General features: G+C 41.2%; 1 protein-coding gene across 2 annotated transcripts in view; it reads right to left on the reverse strand.

Annotated features, from left to right (window-relative positions):
- Positions 1 to 824: 824 nt before the first annotated feature.
- Positions 825 to 18,147, reverse strand: part of TMEM87B (transmembrane protein 87B) — a 117,809-nt gene continuing 100,486 nt past the window's right edge. For both annotated transcript variants that reach the window (XM_073628040.1, XM_073628041.1), the window contains 6 exons: positions 13,896 to 13,999; positions 8,876 to 8,946; positions 8,710 to 8,780; positions 6,616 to 6,668; positions 6,165 to 6,195; positions 825 to 5,738 (listed from right to left, as the gene is read on the reverse strand). In XM_073628040.1, the coding sequence (XP_073484141.1) occupies positions 5,697 to 5,738; positions 6,165 to 6,195; positions 6,616 to 6,668; positions 8,710 to 8,780; positions 8,876 to 8,946; positions 13,896 to 13,999 (372 nt within the window). In that variant the 3' untranslated portion in view covers positions 825 to 5,696. The remainder of the gene's footprint in view (positions 5,739 to 6,164; positions 6,196 to 6,615; positions 6,669 to 8,709; positions 8,781 to 8,875; positions 8,947 to 13,895; positions 14,000 to 18,147) is intronic.

The raw sequence follows: 18,147 nt of genomic DNA on the forward strand, positions 1-18,147 counted from the left end.
AAACAAAATATTACATAAAACATTTGTATTTTTTTTTTTAGGACATAGTGCAGTTAAACATAGAGAATGGTCAGTTTCATATGTTGATACAATATTCTCACATAAAATATTTCAAAAATGAATATTTTTCATACATTAACATAAATTTCAGTAAATGGAGAGACATGGAATTCTAATGAGGTTTTCTGTACTGAAGTGTTCTAAAGGAAATAAAATTATCCATAGAATTGCTAATTGTGTCCCAGATGTTTGGGATGTCTCCATTACCTTACACGTGGACTTGACACAATTCAAATATCAGCATTTATTACAGAACTATGACAAACTTTGTCAAAACTGTAATGATCGCTATTAAAATGTAAACTATACAACTTCTCTTATTGTGGAATTTCAGCCAAAACTTTAGTTTGTTTTGGATAGATTGGGGACAGTTAAAATCCTTTTTTTTTCCCGGTTGGACGGGATTTCAACTTCCAAATCAGAAGAATGGGAAGTGAGCAGAGGTTCTCAACAATTTTATTCTTTAAACATCTGACACCTCTTTCCACAATGCTACAGTCTTGTATCAAGTTACCAAAAAATCTTTTACAACAGCAAACTCTGGGAAAATCTCTAAATCCTTCCCTACCTCATGAAATCAAAAAAGTTGAGTTCCAAATGCTACAGAACTACAGTTATTTACAAACGATATCAATAGGCTCTCCAACATTATATCCATTTACAACAATATAAAAATATAAATAAAATAAGCATTAAATGCCACAACTAGAGTCCCATCCACCAATGTGAAAAAGGTGTTCTATATGTGAGGAAGTCTCTCTCCACTTCTTATTGTGACAATGTGTCACTCCGTGTGCGACTCCAATGCACTCACCCAAATGTAAAGACCCCCCTAGCAAAAGGGAAGGTCGTAATAGCTTAAACCTAGTACACATGATCAGAAAAATCAGATGAAAAATACCGCTTTCGAAGTGATTGGACATTTTTTGGTATCTAGTTTCTCAGCATGTAGAGCTTTGCTCTCGGGAGTCGGCGTGCGTTCTAAAGACCGGAACCAGAAGTGACGTCACCATATAAACCAGCTTTACATGGTGATGTCACTTCCAGGTTTCGGTCTTTGGAGCGCTCGTCTATTCCCGAGAGCGGAGCAGGGGTGAAGATTAGATACTACAAGCTGAGTGCATTGGTGCAGAGCAACTGGGCACCGAAAAATGTGAGTACTTTTTTTTTTTTTTGTGTGTGGGCACCTATATTCAATAAATACTGCACTATGAGAACATTCTTTTTTTTCTGTTGTGCATTGTATACTCCCTGAGATGAACTGGCAACATCATTGGGAAGAAGCATTTCTGTCGATGGATTACTGCCAATATCGGTATCGGCACCGATACCGAGTATTTGCCCAAGTACTTGTACTCGGGCAAATGCTCCCGATGCTTCCCCCGATACCTGGAAGTTAGCGGTGATCGGCACGTGCGGGAGTTGCAAGCTTCTCCCCAGCGGCTTTCATCGGCTTTAGTGACATACAGCAGTGATCGGTGCTTGTAACTCCCCCACACGCGATCACCGATGACTGTCACTGCATCCTCCTCCATGCCCCCTCCGTTCCTCTGTTCCCTCCGTTCTGCTGTTCCTCTCTGCTGTCCCCCTCCTTCCTTTGTGAATGGACAGAGTCAGCTGTCTATTCACATAACTGAAATATTGTAATCTCCTGTGATTACGATGTGTCAGTTTATGAATGGAGAGAAGCCGCTGTCTTCTCTCCATTCATTCTCAGTGCAGCTGAGGCTGCAGAGAAAGGGACTGGGGGATCTCTATCCTCGGTCTCTTTCTTTGTCTCAAGGGGGAGATATCAGAAGCCTGTTAAGACCCCTGATATCTCACTAAAGCCCCCGAACAGGGCTGATTTAAAAAACAAAACAAAAAAAAAAAAAAAAAAAAACAACACATACACCGTTCACCCCCTTCCCCCCCGAAAAAAAATAAAGCATTGTAAAAAAAACAAAAAAAACAAAAACAAACCCCCCCCCAAAAAAAAACCCACTGTCACGTGACATTAAAAAAAAAAAAAAGAAGTATTGGTAATCGGTATCGGCGAGTACTTGAAAAAAAAGTATCGGTACTTGTACTCGGTTCTAAAAAAGTGGTATCGGGACAACCCTAGTTACAACCTTCCCTTTTGCTAGAGAGTCATATCAGTGGAATGAGTGTATTGTAGTGGCGCACATGGTGACACATTGGGTTTTATTTACTAAAGGCAAATTCACTTTGCACTACAAGTGTACTGCAAGTGCACTTGGAAGTGCAGTCGCCGTAGATCTGAGAGGGACATGCAGGGAAAATAAAAACACACATTTTTGCTTGCACATGATTGGATGATAAAATCAGCAGAGCTTCCCTCCATTTCAGATCTTCCCCTCAGATCTATAGCGACTGCACTTTCAAGTGCACTTGCAGTGCACAGTGGATTTGCCTTTAGTAAATCAACTCCATACTTATACTTACATATAGAACACCTCTCTCACATTTTTACAATAAGAAGCGGAGAGAGATATACTCGCGTATAGAACACCCTTTTCACACTGGTGGATTGGACTTTTGTTGTGGCATTTAATGGTTAAATGGAATGTTTATTTTATTTATATTGTTGCAAGTGTATATAGCGTGGGAGCGTCAAGTCCATTAAATCCTTTTGTAAATCGTTTAAAGTGTTAACACACTTAAAGTGTTACTAAAGCCAGGACCCTGCATTCACTATATTCGGTCTCCCACAGTACACAGAACATGGAAATGCAATTATTTTAATTAATATAAAACTGCTAAATACTTTTTCTCATCAGCAGTAATAGCAGTCTTGTGACTTATATCAGTGTCCAGCCAAGCACTGGTTAAAGCATGTAGGGGGAGTTTTCTGACTGTCCTATTAGACTGCAAGACCCCTGACCCTCTGTCTGGACAGTGCTGATTGGCCCTGTGCTGATCACATGCACTCTCCCAAGAAAAAAAAAAAACCTCTCTAACAATACACATCAAACTGAGCATGTGCAGCCTGACTCCATAGACTCGGTTATCAGGAAATTATCAGGGGACAGTGGAAGGAGGGGAGAATCAGAGAAGCAAGGATCAAACAACCTTTTTACACAATGCGGAGGATTAAACTCTTAGGTTCCACAGTGAGTATAACAAGCATGCTTTACTGCATATACACACACACAGATTTGTACTGTTGTGGGTTTAGTAACACTTTACAGCTATACAATCTTTATAGGAAGAATCTGGTTTTGAAGTGGAGCAGCACACAATCTTCGTGGAAAGGAGTAGGTGCCTACTACTAATCTATTGAGAACTACAGGGATTTTGTGATTGCACTACATCATGATCAACTTGCCTGTGCTAGGGAATGATCAGCTTACAAGAGGGATCTGTACTGATTCTGAACAAATGTACAAAGCTATCACTGTTCACTGTCTTCAGGACCCAAACAGCAACATTCAGGCTTCATTCAAATCTAAGCAGAGGTACAATGCAACCAGCTACAGCCATATCAAAACATGGAACTGGCACACAAATCAATCAAGGCATTCATATTTGTGCTGAAATGCAGTGTATAATGGAAAACCCAGTCTGAGTCATTTTTACAGGATCATTGTGTGTTGTGGGGGCTCATAAAAATATTAATTTTGTTATGATTTATTTAATGCAATATGCTTTGTGATCAACACCTTTTTTTTGTCACGCAGTACCATGCAAAATGTGTGCAAGGAAGCGCAGTAAAGGCACATCAACACCCAAAACACATCACAATGCAGAAAACTGCACGCAATTTCACAATGCAAAGTGTGAAGCCAGCCTCACAGTCATTTGTAATATAACCTACATTTTTTTTGTAGATTGGCAGACATGATTCCTGGTCATTAATTAGGTTGATATAAAAAACACCCAAGTAATAAAGCACTAAAAAACACAAAAGGCTTTATTTATAAGTCAATGCTGCACTTTTGCAGTTGTGGGTAACTTGGTCCTGCAGGATCTTCTGCCTGTGTATATGTCAGAATCAGCTAGAACTCTACAGGTGTATAGCTCTGTAATGGCAGGGATAGGGAGCAAAATGTGCACAAGACTTCAGAGCAGCAGAGTGGGTGCAAAGGAACAATATAACACTTCACTGAGACAGGTCAGGTGTAAAGCTGGCCATACATTATAAAATTTAAATAGTATATTCTCCTTTAGATTTACCAACTCTATGTAATATTGAACAAACCTAACAACACTTTCCATTTGTGTCAAACCAGGCAGGCCCTTGAACTATATAGTTGATGGTAGAGCTACAGGTGATTGTACAATCAGACTGTATAGTGTATTGTCACCTTCACCCTCTCACTGTGCAAGATAAGCAATTTTGTGCAGACTCAGTGTTCAGAAAACATCATTCTTTGATAGGACAATACTAGATTCGCAAAAGCCAATTCCTGATTGGCACCTGCTCATTACTGGACATAACTGCGCAGTGCTCCTTTTACCTAGAGCTAAGATTTTCTGTTGAGTCTGAAACAATTGGTAGCCTAGCTAACATTAGTCATCAAATTAGTCAACGTCATTATCATTTGTGCAAGCTTGCTCCAACATAACATATGTGTCTATTATCCATTTCACAATAGTAGTACAGACCTATAGGACCATTAAATCTTGCAAACAATAACGACATCCATTATGGGCATATACTAAATGAACCTCTTTAAAAGATTTAGTTCTTCATCAGATTCACATTTTTAAAAACAAAAATTAATTCGAACCAAAATAGCTGCATACGCCCCATCACCAAATAAATGTAATATTCAGACATCTTCCCGAATAATTATTGCTTCTGTTATCAATGCCGCTGATTAGAATGCCAGCTATTGCATAAGCAATGTGTGGGGATAAAGTGCTGACCGCTCTCCTATCACAAGTGCTTTAAAAGGATCCTTTGAAAACTCAGCAAAAATGTATGCATATTAGCAAAGAAGCTTGCATCATCTATACTTTCCCAGAAAACATCTGCCAATTGCCCAAAATGTGCTTGCTTTGTTAATATGTTATGCATGGACAATGCAAAAAAAAACATCTGTAAGCAATAAAAAAATAGCCTGGACCATTCACACAACTGTATTGGAATGGCTAACATAAATTTGTTTGAAACAGAAATCACAGAACACACAGATTGTCTAGAATGAATTGCTGTTCACTGCAATATCCGTTATTGGAAATAATCAGCGACTATTCTGTAATGGTGAATGACCGGAACAGACATTTTGAAACTGTTGTTACTGAAAAAACATCTCATGATGCTCAATTGGCCAAGCATAGTATGTTTTAAGAGTGTGAAATGTTGCATAAAGTCTTTTTTTTTTTTTTAAATAATCTTAGAACTTAAACTGAATACAACAAAATTGTTTTTTTTTTTTTTAAATAGTGAATAATACATTCAAAAATTAAAATTTGCACGGAAGGTAAAGTCTTTATGCTGTAAAATAATCCCCTTATGAAACATTTTCAGTCAGATGTATAAAGGAGGAAGATCTGTTTATGAATGGATAGTACAAACACACCATATACTGAATTATCATAAGTCTCCAACACTGAAGTAGCCAGTACCAATCCTGGCCTCCCGGTGAAGCAGTTCACAGTTCATCGTCAAGGAGCAATCTCTGTTGACATCACTCGATCTTTGACATTTCATATTTGGTCATCATGATCTCCTGAAATAAAAAGTTAAAATCATTAACTCACAAAGTAAAAGGATTCTTTATCTATTTGTATATCTTCTAGCTTGGGATGTGATCTCTGCCAGTAGTTCTTCATTGTTGTTAGACTAATCAGGGTTTCACCTATTATCATATATTCTTTTTCTAAAGCTTGATTCCAATGAGGCTTCTTCACATACTTTTTATTTTTCTGTATCACTATGTCTTGTATCGGTGTTGCATTATGTGAAAATTGATGTCACCGTTTTTCCTTTTGTTCCTCTTTATGGTTTATTAGCATTGAGGATACAACTCATCTGTATTTTGTACAAATCTTAATAAAACTTTTTCCTGATAAAAAAAAAAAAAAAAAAAAAAAGGGGGGGGTGGGAAGAGATGTCTTTATCTCTTTATTATGCATCATTAATAATGCTCAATTACCTCATCGGAGTCCAATAATACTGGAAGCGCCCTAAAAATAAAAAAAAAAAGAAAACATAAATCATACCCCATAACCCTAAAGCAGGGATGCATGCAGCAAAAAAAAAAAAAAAAAATCTTTTCCACCCGACCCAAAACTCATTTGGCTTTAGATGTACATTAACATGACAAATGTTATCTGACACTAGGTCCACTTAAAGTGTTAACCAACTCAAGTTCTGAAGAACCATCAACAGATCATGCTTTCCAGAATACATAGCCAGCCGTATTAGTCACAGTTTCAAAGAAGCATTTCACATATGACTATATGAAGAGATCTAGAAAACATGACATGTAGGGCATCAGGGTCAGGTGTGGATTCAGAAAAACTGTCAAGATCTGCACACAAGAACACACCTTAAAAAGCATACAGAAAGGAAGAAAAAAAAAATATATATATATATATAATTACACATCAGCAAATGAAGATGGGATATTTTCTTCCACCCACTTAAGGTCTTCATCCTGGCAAAAATAGAAAACCATGTTACTTTAGAAGCCCCAAGTAATAAATGTCAAAGAAACACCAACACAACCCTTCCAGTATTAACTGGCACTATTAGTAAATGATGCTATATGGTCCCCACATTGTAGTTTGATAACGAGAATACAACTCTGTATGGATTCAGCTGGCTGTCTTCAGTACCGTTATCTTCATTGATACAGGTTTGACTAAGAGCACCGTCCAACACAAATTATGAATACGGAATACAAAAAGCACATTCAGTTCCCTACTATAATAATAATAATAAAGTTTAATATGGAACAAGAAAATGCTTGATGCTGGTTACAATGCAGTTGTTCGGCATTTCACCAAAAGCTGTGTCATGCAAAAATTGGTATTTTGAATAAATATCTGCCAGAGAGCATTGTCTAAAGTTTTCCTGCAAGTACAGTACATATTGTATTGTATATTAGTCTCTCTTGTGGCACTTCACACGTGAACCAGAAATACCTGCGCCTGTACTAAAGAGGCACATAGTACAATCTATGGGTCATCTTTGTTTCTGTTATAGAATTGTGTTTTCTCCTTCACCGACCGGCACTGATGAGGCGGCACTGATTTACATCTGTGATGGGCACCTCTGATGGGGGCTGCGCTGATAATCAAAGCCCTGATTAGCCGATCGGCTCTCCTCTGCTTGTGCCTTGTCAGCGGGAACTGAGGAAAGTCAATTACCGGCACATCCTGGTTACCACTGTGATCAGCTGTGATTGGTCACAGCTGATCACGTGGTAAAGAGCCTACGTCAGAGGCTCTTTACCAAGATCGGAGATGCGGTGTGTTAGTGTGACACACCGCACCACCGATCGCCATTCTGCGTGCCTCCATGGGCACGCACAAGTGGCTTATCCTGCTGAACGTCATATGACGCCCAGTCAGTATAACTGAGCCTCCTTGCGGACATCATTCCAGGCTGGTAGGGAAGTGGTTAAAGAATATCTAAACCCAAAAAACTAAAAGCTTTTAAATGTGGTAGCTGCATTCGTTATTTTTTCAGGCTAAGCACAGTTTCTGCAAGTACAGAAAAATAACAAATTATCTTGCAGATGTCCTTGTAACTTCTGGTGCACTGAATTGTTATTTTAAACAATTGCATTAATTTTTCCAGCTACCTGCTGTGAACTACCAAAAACGCCTACCTATACAATGGAGATGAGAAGTGGAGAAGGGGTTAGTAGTCCAAATCAAGAGACCAGCCTACAGACAACCATGGTTTATTCTATAGGTATATGAATATAACCACCCTAAGACGGGACGTGAGTATTTTCAGCTTTACCAAGTGAAGATAAATCCAGAAAAAAAAAAAAAAAAAAAAAAAAAAGGAAGATAATGCAGCCACCACATCTAAGAATGTATAAGCTACAATATAATACACTTGTGTTGCTGGGTCTAGATACATGTTAAATCAGAAAAAGGTTTAGGCTGCTTTAAATACCTACTGGGTGTGACACAATCTCCGGAAGATTTACCCCCCTTCATGACCAGGCCACTTTTTTGCGATATAGCACTGCGTTACTTTAACTGACAATTGCGCGGTCATGCAACGCTGTACACAAATAAAACGTAAGTAATTTTTTTCCCCACAAGCAGAGCTTCCTTTTGGTGGTATTTGATCACCACTGCGTTTATTTTTTGCGCTATAAACAAATAAAGATCGACAATTTAAAGAAAAAAAAAACCCACACAATATTTTTTACCTTCTGCAGATCGGCTTCTGCTGTGAATAATTACAGCAGAAGTGGTGTGCGCACGCCCCCTACATGCAAAAGTGTGCAATCATGTATATATACGTGATCAGGCACGCAGCTGCCGCCCTCTAGCAGTAAAACTGCTATAGGGCAGTCAGCGGGTTGTTAAAGATCCGATATAGAAAAGAAAAAAAAGAATTATTATTATTAAGAATAAGGCTTTTACACAAAAGTTCATCCTTTGAGGTTGATTGGGCTGATCCAAACTAATGTGAAATATTTTGCACAAATCATCTTGACAGTCTTCACTCACCATATTAGCAGCTGTAGACTTAGCTGTTCCATTAGGCTCTGACTTTGTTCCCCTTAACTTCATACCTTCCGCTATAAACACAATATAAAAACCATTTACCAATTGAGGATTGGGGAAGGAAGAGAGTGGGGCCAGTAAAAGTCAAAACTGCCAGAGCAGAAATTACCTAAATGATCTGTAACAAGGAATTCTTCTACTTCATCGTCTGAATCATCCATAAGAGGGGTGAATGCATACCTGTAAATAGGAAAGACCAGTTTAGTAAGCAAAAGCAGACGCCATTTTTGAGATCATTAAAAAATAAATTATTTGTTTATATATAATCTGTATGTTTAACCTCAAATCGACACTCAAAATTTAAAAAAAAAAAAAAAAAAAAAAAAAAAAAAGGAAGAAAAATGGTATTAAAAAGGCTACAGATGAGGATCTCCAAGCGAATATAAAATAAACCACTGGAGTCTCATTAAATATTCATTAGAACCACATAAAAATGTATTTTTACCATACCGCTGGTAAAACTGGATTTTGCTCTCATAGCAGTCAATTTACAGTGCCTTCAAAAATTTTTCATACCCCTAGAAATTTTCTATATTTTGTCATGTTACAACAAAAGATGCAAATGTATTTTAGATGATAGACCAACACAAAGTGGCACATTATTGTGAAGTGGAAGGAAAATGGTAAATATCTGAAAAGTGTGGCGTGCATTTGTATTCAGCCCCCTGAGTCAATACTTTGTATATCCACCTTTCACTGCAATTACAGCTGCAAGTCTTTTTGGGTATGTCTCTACCAGCTTTGCACATCTAGAGAGTGAAATTTTTGCCCCTTCTTGCAAAATAGCTCAAGCTCTGTCAGATTGGATGGAGAGCGTCTGAACAGCAATTTTCAAGTCTTGCCACAGATTCTCAATTGGATTTAGGTCTGGACTTTGACTGGGCCAGTCTAACACATGAATATGCTTTGATCTAAAAAAGGGGTCTCAAACTAGTGGCCCTCCAGCTGTTGTGAAACTACAATTCCCATGAGGAATTGGAAGGCTGACAGTTACAAGCATGACTCCCACGGGAGGGGCATGATGGGACTTTTAGTTTGGCAACACCTGAAGGGCCACCAGTTTGAGACCCCTGATAAACCATTCCATTGTAGCGCTGGCTGCATGTTTGGGGTTGTTGTCCTGCTGGAGGGTGAACCTCCGCCCCAGTCTCAAGTCTTCTGCTGACTAACAGGTTTTCTTCTAAAGCCCCATACACACTGTTAGATTTTCTGCAGATTTTTGTCTTCAGATTTACCAAAACCAGATAATGAGGTCAAACCTTTAGAGTTTCAATTTGTATGCAATCAGGCAGGCCCTTGCTCCCACCATCATGTTTCACGGTAGTGATGGTGTGTTCAGGGTGAAGTGCAGAATTAGTTTCCCCCACATATAGCGTTTTCCTTTTAGTCCAAAAAGTTAAATTTTGGTCTCATCTGACCAGACCACCTTCTTCCACTTGTTTGCTGTGTCCCTCACATGGCTTCTAGCAAATGGGACTTCTTATGGCTTTCTTTAAACAATGGCTTTCTTCTTGCCACTCTTTCATAAAGGCCAGATTTGTTGAGTGCATGACCTTGCCCGGCCTGTCAGTTTAGGTGGACAGCCATGTCTTGGTAGGTTTGCAGTTGTTTGCCACACTCTTTCCATTTTCGGTAGATAGATTGAACAGTGCGCCGAGAGATATTCAAAGCTTGGGATTTTTTTTTTTTTATAACCTAACCCTGCTTTAAACTTCTTCACAAACTTTATCCCTGACCTTCATGATACGGTTTGTTCATTAACTTCCCACCCGGCCACTGTATATAAACGGCCGGGTGGGCACTCTCTCCTTCTGAGTGGGCGTTCAGGAACGTCCTGCAGAAGGAGGGGGATCGTGCGTGCGCAGGCCCGCGCAGCGGTGCGATCCTGATGCGCTCGTGTCACCTGGACACGGCACATCTCTGATCGGCAGGAGGGCTCTGTGATTGGCCCTCCTGATCACATGACAGCCATGTCCAATCACGACCGTCATTTGATGTAAATACAGGCAATCGGCTCTCCTCACACAGAAGTTGTTGATGAGGAGAGGAGAGCGGATTGCTGCAGCCGGCTGGTGATCAGTGAGTATGAGCTGTTTTTTATAGCTTTTTACTCACTGATCACCAGTCTAGTGTGCCCACAATGTAAAAAAACACAAGTCCCTAAAACACATGTCCCCACAGAGTAAAAACACCTGTCACCCACATATGTAACAGTAAAATCACATGTCCCAATGATTATCTGCACAAATATGTCCATGATCACCTGCGCACATCTGTACCTGTACATGATCATTTGCGTATATATGTCCGTGATCACACGAACCAATTATTATACACTTAATGGAATTTTTTTTTACCAAAAACATGTAGCAGAATACATTTTGGCTTAAATTTATGACAAAATTAGATTTTATTGGATTTCTTTTAAAATAGAAAGAAGAAAATATTGTTTTTTTCCCAAATTTCCACTCTTTTTTCGTTTATATCGCAAAAAAAAAAAAAACGGAGTAGTGAATAAATACCACCAAAAGAAAGCTCTATTTGTGTGAACAAAATAATAAAAATGTAATTTGTGTACAGCGTTGCACGACCGCGCAATTGTCATTGAAAGTGCAAGAGCACTGAAAGCTAAAAATTGGTCTGGGAAGGAAGGGGGCGAAAGTGCCCGGTATTCATGTGGTTAAGGTTCTCTAACCCATCTCTGAGGGCTTCACAGAACAGCTGTATTTATACTGAGATTCAATTACACACAGGTGGATTATTTACTAATTAGGTGACTTCTGAATGCAATTGGTTCCACTAGATCTATTTAGGAGTATCAGAGTAAAGAGGGCTTAATACAAACGCATGCCACACTTGTAAACATTTATCATTTTCCTTCCACCTCACAATTATGTGCCACTTTGTGTTGGTCTATCACATAAAAATACTAATAAAATACATGTTTTTGGTTGTAACCTGACAAAGTGTGGAAAATTTCAAAGCACCGTAACAACTCATTGAAAGGCAAAATAGATGGTGTTTATGCAGCTTACAGAAAGAATCTCGCCAATGTGATTTGATGGCCAAAGAATAGTGAGCACACAAGTGTCAGCGGAAGCAGAAAAGTTGCCATGGGAAACCTTTCCAACTGTGTAGCATTGCAGGCCAGTGTGGCTAAACAGAATATTTTGGCAGGTAAAAAGCTCACAAACAAGTATTTCAACAGTGTAGTCGGAGGTTTATTTTAATGTATAGCAAGGCCTTGTAAAATGTTAGAAAATGGTCTTTACTGACCATCAGCTCTTCTCCGACTAAGGACCCCGGATGTATGCCTTAAAAAAAAAAAAAAAAAAAAAAAACCTCTAATTATGGCCACTCTACTGCTATAATTAGTGAAAGCAGGCTTTTAGATCTGTTTTTTTTCCCCAATTTTTTTTTTTTTTTAAACTATTAATATGCAATTTCTTTTCCACTACAGTATTCGTGCCAAATTTTACGTTTATTTTTTTGGGTTCCCATAAAAAAAAAAAAAAAAAAGGCACCTTTTGCTGTGCTTACCAAAACATGTATTTTTCATCTCATAAAATGGAACAAATTAGAAGTAATAACCAAATCAGCAAGACCCTATCTTAAATGTGCAGCAAACCAATGTGAAACTTTGCCTCTGTGCAGGAGCTTCCTTGAATAAAGACCACTCACTGCTGCTCTCTCTCCTTGTGCAGGGGAACTGGTCTTGTATCCACCCCTTCCTGTAGTTTGTCAGGCACCCTGTAGTGGGTGGACCTAATGGGTTCCTCCCACAGCTCTGCTCAAGATATGTGAAGCACAGCGGACGAGGTTACTGTTACTCTTACAAGGTAATATCTGGGTTTGAAAAAGCATTTGGTGCAGACATAGTGAATTTAAAATACTTGTGTCTATTTAGGCATATATTTAGAAGAAAGGTTTTTTTCATCTTTAACTTGTACCAACCATTGGTGCACATCCTCACTCTTCCTGTTAAAAGGGAACCCATCCACACCACTGGGGTGTGCAAGTGCACACTCAGTGTGTGTTATGCCAAGCCAACCTGTTCATTTGAAACGGCTGCCTAACATCCAAAAGAAAACACGCGTACCATTTCTGACATCTCTGCACCACAACATGTCTGTTGGCAAAGTGCATTGGGGTGCATTGGGGTGCCATTCACAATTAAAAGAGGAAGTACGGTCAAAGCTCTTTGGCCCTACTTCCCCTGTAGGTCACAGACTCTGGAGAGATCCCGACTTTAAATGTTGGGTCCACCCAGATGCCTGACTGGCAGCTCGATCAGCATCTTAGCATGCCGTTGAGAGCCTGAGCCAGCCGCTCCCGCCTCGAGTAGCTTGGCGCTCCAGTGAGTGCAGGGGGGGCAGAGCAAAGAGCCCTCAAAGAGGACTGGGTGGAGCTTACAGAACAGTTCAAATGTCTTTACTTGCACTTCTGCCAAGCCCCAGTCAAAAAGACGCTAATTCTGTGAGAAAATGCTTAACTGGGGGGGCTTGCAGAATTGCAGAAAAGTTCTCCATGCTCCACGCAGTCGTCTTTGAGGGCTCTCTTCTCTCTCCTTCCAGCGCTCACTGGAGCATTATCAGCCACTAAAGAGCATGGCAATTTAAAACTCAGCTTAAAGTGACCCTGTCCCACAAGGTCACTTATAAAGAGGTCAGCCCTGTAAAACAAGCTCATCTGGACTTGCCTATTTGGGCATCTGTCTTAAAATACCTTCCTGTTCCTTCTGCGGACTTGTACATGACTACAGAACGTACGAGTCCATGTGAGGTGCAGGTATTCGACCCATCCAGATGGTTCTAATACCTACAGCAGCCAGAGGAAAGTGAATCAGCAATGTTTCAAAACAAAGGCCACTGAAAAGGTAAGTAAAAATGAGCAGAGATGGGGTCAGCATAAATATGTACATGGCATAGGGATCTATACCAAAGACCCAGGGGAACAGGGGAGTATCAAGATCCATGTGACATTAGCAGGCACAACTAAAAGATATGGCACTATGGTGCAAATAGGGAGTTTATGTTGCCTTCAATTGAAAGGCAAAAGGTGTTGAGAGTCTGGAAAAAGCTAAATAAAACTAAGCTATTAATAAATGACCCTTGCAAATGTGTGTGTACCTTTGGTTGTTTGCAGATGGCCTCCATAAAAACATTATAACGAGTAAGACCACAGAAAACAGGAATCTCCAGAAAGCATCATCCACCCAGAGCTCCATCCAATCCTTTAAAACACAAAGTTAAAAAAAAGATTCAGTGTAGTCAAGACAAGTCCAAGGGAACAGTTCATTGACATTTGATGCGGATTCTTGTGTACATAAAGAAGTGTACTCTCCATAGTGCTTAAAGTTGAGTTCCACCCAAAAAAAAAAAAAAAAAAGTCATTATTGTGCATGAAATAAATTAAAAAAAAAAAAAAAAAAACACAAAACATTGAGAACATTTTTTTTTTACTTACCTTTTTATGCCTGTTGCTATGTGGTCCCTCGAAATCTGCCTCCTTCATCTCCTAGGCTCCTGATGTCTCTTCCCTTGGTGCCTCTGCTCGCTACTGCTCCTGGGAGATGTGTGTCATAATTTCCCAGGAGGCAGCGCCGAGGGCTAGGTTGCCATAACAATGGGGCGGGCAATTCCGACGATGCCGCCCGTTATGGCAACCTGTATACATTGCAGCACCCCTACGGCGCATTACTGCACATGCACAAGAATGGGCGGTGCATGATGGTCGCTCAGCTGCACCATGTCCCGTAAGATAGTGCTTGTGGGCTTCACATGCCCACAAGCAATATGGAAAATGCCAGCAAGGCAGAATAAAAGTTACATTAGTATAGGAAGTCGGCAATCGAGCGGCGACCTATATGAAACACGTGAGTAATATAACTAAGAGTATTAAAAAAAACGATATTCATGAAAAAAAAAATTAAACTGTGGGAACTCCGCTTTAATACCCGCGTTGCTTTTATAAGTGCAGGTAAAGTGATTGGGGAGTAAACAACTTTTATGCCTCCCAGAACACTTTTTTTCCCCGTGTTTAGTTCCTGCTTTATCAGATCCTGGACAAAAACAGAATTCTATTTCTAAATGTAGCTAAATGGACTGCATCTAAAACACAGGTAAATACAGAGTGTGAATGGCACCATTGAAAAATCATTACATGCATTTACACATATGCTCCAAATGCATAGAAATGCAGATGGGACAGGGCTAGTCTGAACGAGGCCTTACCCACCCTCTAGACCAGGGGTCCTCAAACTTTTTAGACAGGGGACCAGTTCACGGTCCCTCAGACTGTTGGGGGGACGCACTATAGTATAAAAAAAAATATGAACTAATTCCTAAATTCCTATGCACACATCTTTTTTGTAGTGCAAAAGAATAAAAGAATGAATAATAAATAATAATATATATAGGGGATGGACAGGGGGACAGAGGGATGGACAGGGGGGTGGACAGGGGGACAGGGGGGGGGGGGCTGAGGGGGGGACGGGGGGGGGGGGGTGGACAGGGGGGGGGGTGGACAGGGGGACGGGGGGGGGTGGACAGTGGGATGGACAGAGGGGTGGACAGACAGAGGGGTGGACAGGGGATGGACAGGGGATGGACAGGGGGGACAGAGGGGATGGACAGGGGGGACAGAGGGGATGGACAGTGGGATGGACAGAGGGGTGGACAGGGGGACAGAGGGGATGGACAGTGGGATGGACAGAGGGGTGGACAGGGGGACAGAGGGGGGGACAGTGGAGTGGACAGTGGGGGTGGACAGAGGGACCAGAGGGGATGGACAGGGGGACCAGAGGGGATGGACAGGGGGACCAGAGGGGATGGACAGGGGGACCAGAGGGGATGGACAGGGGGGACAGAGGGGATGGACAGGGGGGACAGAGGGGATGGACAGGGGGGACGACAGGGGGACAGGGGGACAGAGGGGTGGACAGGGGTCCTCACTTGTTAGTAGGCTGTTGCCTGAAGCCTCCGCTCTCGCTGTCACTCTTCGTGCCTCCTGTCTCTCTGTCACCCTCCGCGCCTCCTGTCTGCGTGAGGAAGACGTGAATCCGTGCGGGACTGTGCTGGAAACTACACTTCCCAGCATGCAGCGCGGCACACGGAGCCCTCCATTACTGGGGTGGGGGAGGCAGCTTGAGCGGAGCGGATATGCTCCCTGCCGAAGCAGAGCCGACCTGGCCCCGGCCCGAGCCTGGCCTGTCGGGAATCCGGCCCTGGGTGGGGTGGGCCGGATAAATGTCCTTGGCGGGCCGCATGTGGCCCGCAGACCGTAGTTTGAGGACCCCTGCTCTAGACAGTCAAAGGCACCAAATTTAGAAAGCCTATAGAACCAACATTTAGGCAATCAGTCCGCTTTAAACAATCTGTTAACTGCACCATTCAAAATGGTACCACCGCTACAAAAGGGCAAGAAATCGCAAGGGGGTCCCAAGCTCTGACATCTGATGCTATAGCAGCCAGATATTAACCCTACCTACATATTTTAGGAGAAGACACTTGCTTGTCTATAGACACTTTAAGAGTATGGACTCTTATTTAGAGATTACAAGAGGTTGTAAAAAAAATGCTTGGTAACTCATGAAACCAATGAGGAATATACTTTATTTTATTAAGCTCCAAGTACAAAGAGCACTGATTTGCAGTTACCCATACATATTGAAAAGACCTTTATCATTTTACAATCAAAATAATAAGATTATGTTAAAAGCCAAAATTGAATCTGTTTATATCCTATCCTGGATTCTTTCTCTGCCCACCATCAACATGCAAATTACTTTTCTAAATTAAACCAAATTTCATAACAGAACATAGTCATGGCCAAAAATATTGGCACCCCTGCATTTCTGTCAGATAATGCCCAGAAAATGGTTGCAATTAAAAAATGTTTAGGCATTCTCGCGTTCATTTCTTTTGTTTGTATGACACAAAAAAAAGTGAAGAAACAAAAAGTCAAAATCTGACACATTCCATGCAAAACTCCAAATTTGGACTGGACAAATTTATTGGCACACTCAATTTAATATTTGGTAGCACACCCCTTGGAAAAAAAATAACTGAAATCAATCGCTTCCTCTAACCATAAGTTTTACACATCTCTACTGAAATTTTGGATTACTCATCTTTCACCAACTGCTCCAGGTCTCAGATTGGAAGGGTTCCTTTTCCCAACTGCCGTTTTGAGATCTCTCCACAGGTGCTCTGAGGGATTTAGATCTGGACTCATTGCTGGTCAGTTCAGCACTATCCAGTGCTTTGTCTTAAACCGTTTCTGGGTGCTTTTTGACATGTGCTTTGGGTCATTGTCCTGCTTTAAGACCCATGACCTCTGACGGAGACCCAACTTTCTGACACTGGATCCTGCATTGCACACCAGAATTCATTGGTAGTCTTTAGATTTCACAATGCCATGCACAAGGTCAAGACATCCAGTGCCTAAAGCAGCTAAGCAACCCCAAAACATCAGTGAACCTCCACCATGTTTGACTGTAGGGTCTGTATTCTTTTCTTTAAAGGCCTCATTTCTTTTTCTGAAAACAATAGAATGGGCTTTACCAAAAAGCTGTAATTTTGTTTGGTCTGTCCACAGCACATTCTCCCAAAAGGATTTCGGCTTCCTCCGGTAAATTTTTGGCAAACTCCAATATGGCTTTTTTAGGTTTCTGTGTCAGCAGTGGGGTTCCTTTACCATAGCGTCCCTTTTCATTCAGATGACAACGTATAGTGCGAGCTGACACATTGTACCCTGTGCCTGAAGGTCAGCTTGATTTTGTCTGGAAGTTGATGGAGGTTCTTTATCCACCATTCAAACAATCCTTCAATGTAATCTTTAATTAATTTTTCACTTTCGTCCATGTCCAGGGAGATTAGCTACAGTGCCATGGGCTGTAAACTTCTTGACAATGTTGCACACAGTGGATACAAGAACATTAAAGTGGAAGTAAAGTAGGCATGGTATTTATGACAGAAGAGACCCTATTGGTCTCTTCTGCCATAAATGCATCCTTCTGCCGGTCAGTGCTCATGTTCGTTGAGCCACGCATGCGCAGCTCAGTGAACATTTGCGGCCCGATTTGTGCCGCGCTGATGTGACTTCCATATGCATGCACAGGAGTCACGTTATCGTGGCCTGGTCTATCAAAAGGCCAAAAGCACAGGAGAAAGACCAGGCGAAGGTGGAAGCACCGGGGGACAGCCGGATCGGAACCAGCGTTGCGCCGAAGGACACCATAGGACAGGTAAGTCTGCCATAATGTGCCAATATGCTGTGCATACTAGTACCTTATGGCATAACCCACCTGGGGGGTTTAACCACTTGCCGACTGCCTAAGGCAGATATACTGTGGCAGAATGGCACGGGCAGGCAAAATCA

The sequence above is a fragment of the Aquarana catesbeiana genome, linkage group LG04 (assembly GCF_042186555.1).
Source record: "Aquarana catesbeiana isolate 2022-GZ linkage group LG04, ASM4218655v1, whole genome shotgun sequence".
Classification (NCBI taxonomy): domain Eukaryota; kingdom Metazoa; phylum Chordata; class Amphibia; order Anura; family Ranidae; genus Aquarana; species Aquarana catesbeiana.